Genomic DNA, 12,386 nt, shown 5'->3' with positions numbered 1-12,386 from the left:
GGCCGGCCGGGGCAGCCAGGGCTGTGAGGGCCGGCTGAGGCAGCCAGGGCTGTGAGGGCCGGCTGAGGCTGCGAGGGCCGGCCGGGGCAGCCAGGGCTGTGAGGGCTGGCTGAGGCTGCGAGGGGCTGCGAGGGCCGGCCGGGGCAGCCAGGGCTGTGAGGGCTGGCTGAGGCTGCGAGGGGCTGCGAGGGCCGGCCGGGGCAGCCAGGGCTGTGAGGGCTGAGCCCCTTGCACGAATTTTGTGCATCAGGCCTCTAGTTATAAATTATAAGTGTCTAGGCACCACGTTTAAAATCTTACATAATATAAGATGGTAAAGAGAACAGTGGGAAATGCGAACTGAAGAAAATTGCTAGTGAAATCTGAAGATTACAAAACCTTTACAAAATAAAGAACAGTTAAAGAAAATCTAGAAATCTCTCTATATAAAAGGCTAATGTGCAAAGTGTCCCCTTGGGAGTTCGACCGGGAGACCAAGAGTTCCAGCGCTCGCTATGATGTGCGCTGACCACCAGTGGGCGGCATGGAACGAAGGAAGGTCCCAGCCGGCAGCCAGAAGGCCCCGATTGGCCTTGATCGCCAGCCAGGCCTAGGGACCCTATCTGTGCATGAATTTCGTGCACCAGGCCTCTAGTCATTCTTATAAAAACATGTTTAAAGCCAGAGATGGAATGTATCTTTCTTACTCTGTCACCATTAGTCTTTTATATTTGAACACAAATATGATTTGGTGCCCAGTAGGAAAGCTAAGCAGTTAACAGCAGTTAATGGGGGAATTCTGACAGCCAAGCTTCTGTTTTCATACTGGTATCTACTTTGTAAGGGGGCTGGGAATGTGAACTTCCTGTCAATGGCAGCTGATCAAGAGAGGCATCTAAACAGAAGTCTGAAAAATGACTGGGGAAATTTTCAGAGCACTAATTTTACCCTTTTACCTCTTAAAGCAAGCAAGCAAAGTTTCCCATAAAAATTTAAAAACAACAAAAGTATCATAGAAATCCCCCGTTTTCGCCCTGATGGGTTTGGCTCAGTGGATAAAGCATCGGGCCTGCGGACTAAAGGGTCCCAGGTTCGATTCCAGTCAAGGACATGTACCTTGGTTGTGGGTACATCCCCAGTAGGGAGTGTGCAGGAGGCAGCTCATTGATGTTTCTCTCTCATCGATGTTTCTAACTCTCTATCCCTCTCCCTTCCTCTCCATAAAAAAATCAATAAAATATATTTTAAAAAAAGAAAAAAAAGAAATTCCCCGTTTTGCTTGGCTACTGTAGCTCAGTGGTTGAGCACCGACTTATGAACCAGGAGGTCATGGTTCGATTCCAGGTCAGGGCAAATGCTGGGGTTGTAGGCTTGATCCACAGTGTGTGTGTGTGTGTGTGTGTGTGTGTGTATGTGGGGGGGGGGGGGACATGTGGGAGGCAGCTGATAAATAATTCTCTCTCATCATTGATGTTTCTATCTCTCTCTCTCTCTCCTTTCTCTCTAAAATCAATAAAAAGATACTAAGAAAAAGAAAGAAAGAAAGGAAGGAAGGAAGGAAGGAAGGAAGGAAGGAAGGAAGGAAGGAAGAAAGAAACCCCCAGTTTCAATCTGCAAAGCTCTAATTCAAGCCAATTCCTAATGAATTTCAAAGATAACTAATGTATGGGCAAGAAAGGCTGATTCCAGAAGGGATCTTATACATATTTCACAGTGGCTTTCTCTTGATTTTGCTGGTTTACCATATGCTTTAACTCTGTTACTGGGTTGCTGCAAGTAAACAGAAAACTTACGAAATTCACAATTCTAACATGTTCAAGGCAGAACAGATAAAGCATAAGTCCACAAACGAGTTAGGATAAAGTTTTAGGACTTTAATGTCTGACTTGTTCATTCTTCTACTTAACTGCACAGGCTTATATGAGATCGGTTACTTAGACATAAGTCTAAGTATCTGCTGGTTAGATGGGTAGGTGAGCATTGCCATGGTACCAAGAGCTTCTCAAAGTCCCTGAGTTTTCTCAGAAAGTTAACTATCTTCTTTTTGCCAGAAAGGTTCAAACTAAGCTAACTACATAAGGGCAAAGTTCAGCACCAGGTAGGGGCATTAACACATGCCTCTTGGTACAGATTCTTAAGAGTGCAAAATAAGAAACACTGAAGTAATTAAATGAAACTATTCAGTCTCTGAATGGCAATAGAGAAATTCTAACTAAAGAGTGGTAATAAAAAGCATCAGCACTTTCCCATTACTGAATGGTCCTCCTGGGGGCTCAGATATACTTAAACTGCTCCAAGGACTGCTCAAGGGATTAAAATCATAAAGCTTTTATTACCTCTTCATTGAAAGAGTCTAATTTTTTCAGGCTGTCATTTTGTCATTTCTCATAAATTAAAGAAGAAAGAAAATTATTGTCTCTATCTTGGTCCTTACATGAGATGTAGACACTTTCTTGAGTAACACTGTACTGAATTCTGGGTCTAGCTGGCTGGTTTTGGATTTGAGAGGAGCAAGAATGCTCTTTCCTTTGACTTTTAATTCTATATATTGTGCAGAGAGTGAGAGAACAGGGGTCCTTCTAAACTGAACCTATTTTGCTGTGACCTAGGCTCAGGGCCAGAATTTCATGTGATGGGCTTCTCTTTAGTGCCCTTTGCTTTAGAAAACAGACCTTATGTTGTGTGCCGGGCTGTAGTCCCACAGCTATCAGAATGGCTTGAAAGGCTTTCGGGTTAGTATTTCTTTAGCTTTCTTCAGTCCCTGCCTGGGTAACAATGTCTAAGGAATCCAAGTTCCATTTAGAAACACAATGTTTCTTACCATACACAAACCATATCCTTTCTGTCTTAACGGGCAACAAATTTTGCTGACATCTCAGATAACCCAGCACATTGTAACTTTAAACATTGTCTAGTTCATTCCATACTAGAAGCCCGATGCATGAAATTCGTGCAAGAGTAGGCCTTCCTTCCCCCAGCTGCAGGCACTGGCTTCCCTCTGGCACCTGGGCCCCGGGCTGGCTTCCCTCCGGCCCCTGCTTTAGCAGGAAGGATGTCCGAATACGTCCATTCTCATTAGTATATTACCCTTTTATTATTATAGATAGTTTGGCATGTGCTGCCACGAATGCTAGACTGGGATACAGAGGCCTGGGTTTCATTCCTGCCTCTAAGTCAGTAGTGATTCTGGGGAAGTTCTTTCCTGTCTTAAGCAAGTCACTTTCCTCATCAACAAAATGAGGTCAGTTGAAAGGATTTTGAGATCTTAGTATTTTTAAGTGAGTTCAAAGATTATTCTATTAATTTGTCATTTTATTCCTAATAATCACGTACTTAGAATCTATGATGTTTTTGTCACTTAACAAGATACTTGCTGATTTATAACTTACTCATAGCTCTGCTCAACCCATTTTACCCACCCTGAGGTGCCCCCATAAAACTTGGGTCATCTTTAAGTCCTGATTCATTTCCTCTTTCCATGGGGCTTTCTGTGGCTGCTTTTTACTCATAGTACTTTCTTATTTTTCCAAACTCCTATTATACTAAGATGCTATATGTAAGGAAATCAGTGTGTAATGTGAGCCCTGAGGAAAAAAAGACACCTACTAAGAAGGGCTCCTGGGGTTAACTGAGCTAAAATTTTAGTAAAAGGTTTAAGATTTATATGCTCTGAAGAGAAGCCAGAGTAGGGGCTCAAATAAAAAAACAACACCACAGATCATAGCAGCCATTTCTACACAGAGGCCTTCTCATGCAAACCTCTCTTCAGGGAGAAGCCTGCATTGAATTGCCTGTCTGCACTTTCTGGATCTAAGCCAGCCCTTATAAAGGAGTTCCTGAAATCCTATTTCAACCAATAGGACTGAGATTTCCCCCAATCCAATCGGGCTTCAACAGCTTCGACTCAGAGTGGCTCTAATCTGACCATTCAGGACAGTGCCTTTTGGAGCAATCAAAGTGCAAGGATTTAGAGTCCTCATTTGCATGAGGAAGAACCAATTGGAGACCAGGAGCACATACTTTTGTCCATGTAAGACAGCTCCACTCTGGCTCTGGAGGCTCATTTTCCTTTTTCACCAAAGACTGAAGACTGCATCTCTCTGGCTAAGCTGAAATCCTGAAAATGTCTCCCTGGCACAGAACAGAGTAGACCAAAGCACAGCGGAACAGATTAGTGCAGCAGAAAGCAGACCGGCAAGGAGTAGAATGGAGCTGTCTAGCCGGAGAGGGGCCGGGCTGTATCACAACTGAGCTTTTTGCTAGTAAATAAAGTTTCCTTCTTCACCTCATCCCAAATTAGCGATTCTTGTTGGTGCTGAATTGGCACCAAACATCTGTTACCAGTAACTATGTTTAATAACTGTCAAATCAGTTTTTTATTATAACTGTTTTGAAATTACCCAATTTAGTGAAGATATTATTCAATGAAAAATAAAAATGGATAAAGTGAAGGACATTAATTGGGTCAATAACCTTACTAAGAGAGCTTTATCCTGATGTAGGCTCTATAAATCTATTCATTTGAGAAACTACTCTGGCTCCCCACCTACTCCCCCCGAGCCCCCTTTTGTTTTTTGGATTAACATATGTCTATTCCTGAAACCGGGAAATCACACAGAGACTATTCCTTTTCATAAACCATGGAAACTCATACCATACTAAAGAATGTATTTTAATAAAAAGCTTCATTTCTCAAATCATCAGCATCTTCTATGACTAAATCTACTAAATCTTTATGGACTGCAACTATCAACTTTAGTGAAGACAAAAATGTCAAATATGGTTTGGCCAGCAAAATCCATAGTGATGAAAGGAGCCAGTAATTGATGAAAAAGTGTTTTAGATTACTGTCTGAATTCTCTTTTTAACCATTAGGAATAAAGAAGCTAGAAAAAATTCTTAATAGGAAAAAAAGAAGTACAGAAATGGCATGACACTGGTGTGTGTGGGGCACGGGGGGTGGGGGGGGGAAGACACGGAAAAAGAGAGAATAAATAATCATACAAATATGCGGCAATATGGAAAGCTTCCAACACAACACAATTATGATTCAAAATATAAAGCATACAGAGACCTCTGGTCAAGTTGGCAGTATAGGTAAGTGCAGTACTTGTAACCTCCCACAACCACATAAAAATTTCACCTAAACTGCAGAACAACCATCATTCAAAACCACCTAAAGTCTAGCTGAATAGAATTCCTATAACTAAGGATATAAGAAAGATGCCACATCTAGACTGGTAGGAGGGGCGAAGATGAGGAAGGGGCCGGTCCCATTCTGAAGTTCAGTGCTGGGGCAGCGGCTGGAAAGGCACCAAGGGACATATGGGGAGGAAATGAATTGTCTGGCTTCACGATGAGGGGTGGGGAGGCAGCTTTCTCTAAGACAAAAGTACTGGTTAAGACCATTGTTCCTTTGCTGAGCTCTGCTCCCACAGAGCCAGTAGGGTGAGCACTATATATGATTCTCCATCAACATGGCTAACACTATTTGTCTTGCTCTGGTGATTTCCTGAGATTCTGGCCCACCCAATTTGCAGGCCTACCCAAACCATTTCCAGTGACTTTTTCATACAAATGGCCTCTCTTGGCTCATGTTTGGGACTTTCCTAAAGTCTCTTTAAAAAGCAGCATCCGGTCTCTGCATACCCCATAACTCTTGCTAAGTGGCCCCAGGCCTGTCACTAGCAGTAGACAACCCTGGTTCGCAGCTTGACCTCTCCCAGGCACCTTCAAGTCCAACACAAGTAGCAGACATCTGCAGATTACTCTGTAGTTCATGCCGGGTGGCTCTGGGCAGGGCACAGGCAGTGGCTGACCTTGGTTCAAGTATCCACTTGGTGGACAGCTTGAGGCCATACTGATTACAGCCCAATTACCTCTACGAGCTACATACTTGGTGAGCTCCAAAGCCCCCCTGGAGGCCTGCTCTGTGGTGTTGATACCTGCATAGCAGCTCCTCTGCTATAGTTGCAGCTGGTCCTTGCAGCCCATTGGCCTGCCAAAAGCAATCATAGGGAAGCAGCCAAAATGAGGACACAAAGAACCATGTCCAAAATGAAAGAGAACAGAACTTCAGAAGAAGAACTAAATGAAATGGAGGCAAGCAAATGACCAGATATAGTGTTCAAAACAATGGTTATACGGATGCTCAAAGAACTTAGTGAGAACTTTAAGAGCGTAAAAAAAGGATATGGAAACCATACAAAAAAAAAAAAAAAAAAAAAGGACACAAATAGTCAGAAATAAAGATTATACTAACTGAAATAAAGAATACATTAGAGGGAATCAACAATAGATAAAGCAGAGGATCAAATCAGCGATTTGGAAGTTAGAAAGCAGAAAACACCCAATCAGAACAGCAAAATGAAAAGAGAATTTTAAAAAGAATGAGAATAGTGTAAGGAGCTTCTTGGGACAACTTAAAGCATACCAACATTCAAATCATGTGGATGCTGGAAGAAGAGAGAGAGCAAGAAACTGAAAACCCATTTGAAAAAATAATGATGGAAAACGTTACAAACATGGTGAAAGAAATAGACATACAAGTCCAGGAAGTGCAGAGAGCCCCAAACAAGATAAGCCCAAAGAGGCCCACACCAACACATCCTAATTAAAATGCCAAAGGTTAAAGACAAAGAGAGATTCTTAAAAGCACCAAGAGAAATGCAGTTAGTTACCTACAAGGGAGTGCCCATATAACTGTCATCTGATTTCTCAACAGAAACTTCTCAGGCCAGAAGGGACTGGCATAAAATACTCAAAATGATTAAAAACAGGAACCTATAACCAAGATTATTCAGCCAAGCTATTCTTTATAATAGAAGGACAAATAAACAGCTTCCCAGACAAGGAAAAACTAAAGATGAGGGGTGGGGAGGCAGCTTTCTCTAAGACAAAAGTACTGGTAAAGACCATTACCACCAAACCAGTATTATAAGAAATATTAAAGGGTCTTCTTCAAGAAAAAGAGATAAAAATTATGAGTATTAAAATGACAATAAATACATATTTGTCAACAATTACTTTAAATGAATTGAATACTATTTACAATGGCCAAGCTATGGAAGCAACTTGGGTGCCCATCAATAAATGAATGGATAAAGAAGTGGTGTATGTGTACAATGGAATATGATTTAACCATAAAAAAGGAATAAAATCTTGCCATCTGCAACAACATGGATGGAATCTAGAGGTTATTATATACTAAGTAAAATAAGTCAGACAAAAACAGAAGCCAGATGATTTCACTTACATGTGGAATGTAAAGAACAAAATAAATGAACAAGCTGAACAGAAATAGACTCATAGATACAGAGGAAGTTTTGATGGTTGCCAGATGGGAGGGGAGTTGAGATGAATGAAAAAGGTGAAGAGATTTAGAAGTACAAATTGGTAGTTACAAAACAGTAATAGGGATGTAAAGTACAGCAAAGGAAATAAAATACAGAGGCCCGGTGCATGAAATTTGTGCACGGTGTGTGTGTGTGTGTGTGTGTGTGTGTGTGTGTCCCCATCAGCCCAGCCTGCACCCTCTCCAATCTGGGACCCCTCGGGGGATGTCCGACTGCTGGTTTAGGACTGGTGGGATTGGGCCTAAACCGGCAGTTGGACATCCCTCTCACAATCTGGGACCGCTAGCTCTTAACCGCTCCCCTGCCTGCCTGCCTGCCCCCAAATGCTTCTGCCTGCCAGCCTGATCGCCTCCTAACTGCTCCCCTACCAGCCTGATTGATGCCTAATTGCTCCCCTGCCAGCCTGATTGCCCCCAACTACCCTCCCCTGCTGGCCTAATTGCCCACAACTGCCCTACCCTGCTGCGACCTGCCTCCTCCGCCAGGACCCGCCTCCTTCATGCAAGGCGGCAGAGATGCTGGGACCGGCCTCCTCCAAGCCGCGCGGAGCCATGGGACCCCCAGGCCTCACCATGCGGAGCAGCCGCCGGGCCCCACCTCCACTGTGCGCGCGTGGCCATCTTGTGGCGGCCATCTTTGTGGCGGCCATCTTTGTGACAGCCATCTTGTGGCAGCAATCTTGTGATGACATCGCACGTGAGGGCGCGAGGACCACCTAAGCTTTTATTAGTATAGATTATTGTATTAACTCTGAATGGTGTCAGATGGGTACCAGATTTATTGGGGGTGATCACTTTGAAAGTTATATAAATGTCTAATCATGAGATTGTATACCTAAAACTAATATAGTATTATATGTCAACTGTAATTTAAAAATAAAAAAGTAAAATATAAAGCATACAAACAATTTTTCAAGTCAAAAAAATTCATAGTATCTCCTACTTAGAACACAGAGATGTCATATATAACTACATTTACATTGGATTTATATGAAGAATAAAATGCTAATATTTATTATGTTTATCATTTTATAATTCATGATAAAATCTATTTATAATAAATCTTTTTGAGTCTAAATGTTTCCCAGTGTTCTGAAGCTCACCAATACCAAACTATGGAAACTACAACCCCAAGATAAATAAGTATTTTGATGAAATGATTTCCTTGATTTAGTAAAAAAAAAAAAAAAAAAAAAAAACCACCAAAAAACAAATACATGTGAAAGAATACATCAGAGCCCTGGCTGGGTGACTCAGTTGGCTGCAGAGTCATTCCATACACCAAAAGGTTGTGGGTTCAATTCCCAGGCAGGGCACATATCTAGGCTGTGGGTTCAATTCCCAGTTGGAGCACGTACAGGAGGCAATTGATTGATGTTTCTCTCTCTAAAAATCAATAATCATATCCTCAGGTGAGGATAAAAACAAAAGAATACATCAGAAAAAAAATTTTTGTATAAATTTCCACTGTTATTTCAATAAATCAGTTTTGTATAAAAATAAATAAGTCCTAGTCTTAGCCAGTGTGGCTCAATTGGTTGGGGATCTTCTTGTGCACTGAAAGGCTGCCAGTTCAATTCTTGGTCAGGGCACATTCCTGGGTTATGGGCTCCATCCCTGGTAGAGGGCGTGCAGGAGGTAGCCGACTGATATTTCACTCTTACATTGATATTTCTCTCTCTCCTTCTCCCTTTCTCACTCTCTAAAAATCAATTAAAATATTTTTTTACAATTAAAAATAAATGAATAAATAAGTCTTTATAGATGGCCTTATGCAAGGGTGTCATGCTAGGTGATATGGGGTTGGGTACAAGATGGAAACTAGACTATGCATGCCTTCAAAGAAATTATAATCCTAAAGTATGAATAATGGAAGCGCTTCAATAACTTCAACATCAGGCCAAATTAGCTACATGCATAAGAGAAATAGAGAGAGCTATGAGGATTAAAGGAAACTGGAGGAAAGAGGACAAGCTTGAAGGAGGAAATGGAACCTGATGACTAGAATTCTGAGAGGAAGAATGGGATGATGGGGGGAGGGGTGGATGGGAAAAATTATCAAGGGAAAAAAAATATTCTCATGAAAAAAGAGTATGAGCATAGGCATGAGGCAGAGAAGGATGGGGTACTTGAAGGACAGTGAGTTGTAAGTAAAGGTTTTTAAGTTCATAAGATATATATGGGACATATGGGAGCTAAGTAGTTGAAAAGGGTAGTTGGGACTGAATCACAGAAGACCTTAACTGTTGAGTTTGAATGTGATTTGGTAAGCAATGATGCGTCACTGAGCATTTTAAGAAATAATTACAAATTTTATTTTCTTACCACATATAGTCGTGTGCCATATAACACTGTTTTGGTGAACGAAGGACCACATATACAATGGAGGTAAACATACAGTCTAAGTGTGTGATAGGCTACAACCTCCAGGTTTGTGTAATATACTCTTATGATGTTCCCACAATATGTCTAGTGACACATGTCTCAGACTGTATCCCTGTTAAGTGGCACATGGCTGTATTAACCATAGCCTACATATACACTGAGTGGCCAGATTATTATGACCACCCCATCAATACTTCGTTGGGCCACCTTTTGCCTTCAATACTGCGGCTATTCTTCTTGGCATTGACTCCACAAGATGTTGAAAGGTGATGCGAGGAATCTGACACCATGCCTGATGAATAGCACTGTCCAGTTCTGTGAGATTTGATGGTTGTGGAACCAACTGCCTGATGGCTCTTTTAACTTCATCCCACAAATGCTTAATTGGATTGAGATCCGGTGATTGTGGGGGCCACCTAAGCAAGGTAAAGTCTCCCTCATGTTCTTGAAACCACTCCTGCACAATACGAGCACCGTGGCATGGCGCATTGTCTTGTTGGAAGAAGCCATCTCCATTGGGATACGCCATCAACATGATAGGATGAACTTGATCAGCAACGATACTCATGTATGTTGTGCTATTCAGTCGTTGTTCCACATGAATTAAAGGCCCCAAATCATGCCAGGAAAACATGCCCCAAACCATAACACTGCCCCCACCAGCTTGAAGGGTTGTACTCATGCATGTGGGGTGCATGCTTTCATGCTGTTTCCATGAAATTCTCACTCTGCCATCTGCATGATGCAACTGGAAACGTGATTCATTGGACCACATGACTTTTTTCCCAATGCTCGACTGTCCAATCCTTGTGTTCCTGTGCGAATTGGGGACATTTTATCTTGGTAACTGCAGATAGCAAAGGTGTTCGAACAGGCCTTCGGCTTCCATATTCCATACGATGCAGCGTAGGGCTAATTTGCCTACAAACGTCAGGTGGTCATAATAATCTGGCCACTCAGTGTATATTTAAAGCTCTCTATGCAGCATAGCTAACACAAACAAGCCTAAATTCTATATTCACATACAAGAACATAGGTCTATTGATGAGGTCGAACCAAATGGAGGGGAAAAGGCCAAGTAAACAAATGTGTGCCAGTGAAGAAAGGAGGTACAGGAACCAAATATTGTCACTTGTGTTATGTTGACACAGTAGCTGAATAGTTCATTGTAACCAAATGCTGGATTCCCTAAATAACAACTTGTTTTTGAGAGTCAGAGTAAGGTATTTGATGATGATAAACTATGGTCCAATTTTAGCTTTTAGCTATTCTTCATTTTTATATTTCACTCCAAATCCCAGCCATCTTTAGCATTTAAAGCCATTAAAATTCTTGGACCATAAGAAAAGACTGGAGTTAGGGGTTGAATAGTTCAAGAGCACACTCAAGACATAAGTGTCTGTCACATACTATAAATCCTTGAGGTAAAGCAACTAACCAAATCTGAATTATGGGATAGGAAATACTCTGCCATTAATTAAAGAAAAAAAAGTCCAAAAGCATTTCACAATTTTTCAAATAACAACATTATATATATACTAGGGGCCCAGTGAATGAATTTGTGCACCTTGAAAGGAACTGTGGGCTGTGAGGCTGTGGTGGGCACAGGGCGGGTCTCAGCCCATCCTCCCATGCCCCCGCCCAGCCCCTCCCGCCCCGGCCCCCTGTCCCCTATCTGCTGGCAGCCCAGCTCCCGCCACTGCTGCTGCTCCCATGTGCTGACGGCGCCAGCCCCACTCACACCCACTGACGGCGCAGAGCGATTGGAGCCAGTGCTAGCAGCGGGTGCGAGAGGCAGCTGCCGGCCTCAATCGCCCCTCAGGAACAGGGGGAGGTGGAGAAGCCGAGGGGCGATTGGCGCCGGCAGCCGCCGCTCACATCTGCTGACGACGTTGGGTAATCAGGACCAGCGCCGGGCACCAGCAGCGGATGCGAGTGGCGGCTCCAATGCCGGCTGCAGGTGGGAGTGGGGCCAGCACCCGCAGTGGGAACAAGAGGTGGCTCTGTCGCTGGCAGTGGGTGCAAGCGCCCAGCAGGACCACGGTGCGCAGGAGCAAAGAATTTTCAGTAATCACCAGAGGCTCGCCCTGATGATAGCAACCGGCACCCCGCTGTGGTCTGGTGCCCCTGCTCACCTGCTCCACCATTCCGCCATGGACAATGCCTGCCATGTTTCGCACTCTGTCGCCTGCTGCTGACGCCTGCCATGTTCCGCACACGCTCCCTGGTGGTCAGTGCACGTCATAGCAACTGGTTGTTCAGTTGTTCCACCATTTGGTCTATTTGCATATTAGGGTTTTATATATATAGATAATGTAGAAAGAAAACTAATTACCTCATGATCATGAGTGGCCTGTCTGGCTGCATCTAAAAAATATGAAAGAGTAAGAAAACATTAAGTTAAAAAAGCAAAAGAGAGCAACAATTAGACCCAAAGAAACAACTGTGCCAAACCACAAAAACTGCTGGTATATGTAGGCTAGCACAACATATGATATTTCTCTTATGGCTTTGTTAATCAGTCAGTATTTATTGGTTACAATTAGACACAAGAGAAACAGCAGACATAGTTCTTACCTTTGAGGAGAATACAGTGAGAAGGTTAAAAGGAAACATATGCCAAAGGCTGTTTGCACAACATTATAGTTTTGCAAGCAAAATGCCCAAG

At 42.8% G+C, this 12,386-nt stretch overlaps 1 protein-coding gene across 1 annotated transcript in view; it reads right to left on the bottom strand.

The window, feature by feature from the left end:
- Nucleotides 1–12,386, bottom strand: part of HMG20A (high mobility group 20A) — a 128,274-nt gene that overhangs the window by 21,707 nt on the left and 94,181 nt on the right. The window contains exon 6 of the mRNA XM_054716665.1: nucleotides 12,054–12,085. Within this exon, the coding sequence (XP_054572640.1) occupies nucleotides 12,054–12,085 (32 nt within the window). The remainder of the gene's footprint in view (nucleotides 1–12,053; nucleotides 12,086–12,386) is intronic.

The sequence above is a fragment of the Eptesicus fuscus genome, chromosome 5 (assembly GCF_027574615.1).
Source record: "Eptesicus fuscus isolate TK198812 chromosome 5, DD_ASM_mEF_20220401, whole genome shotgun sequence".
Taxonomy (NCBI): Eukaryota; Metazoa; Chordata; class Mammalia; order Chiroptera; family Vespertilionidae; genus Eptesicus; species Eptesicus fuscus.
The sequence above is the reverse complement of the archived record's forward strand: the minus strand, read 5'-3'. Positions and strand labels throughout refer to the sequence as shown.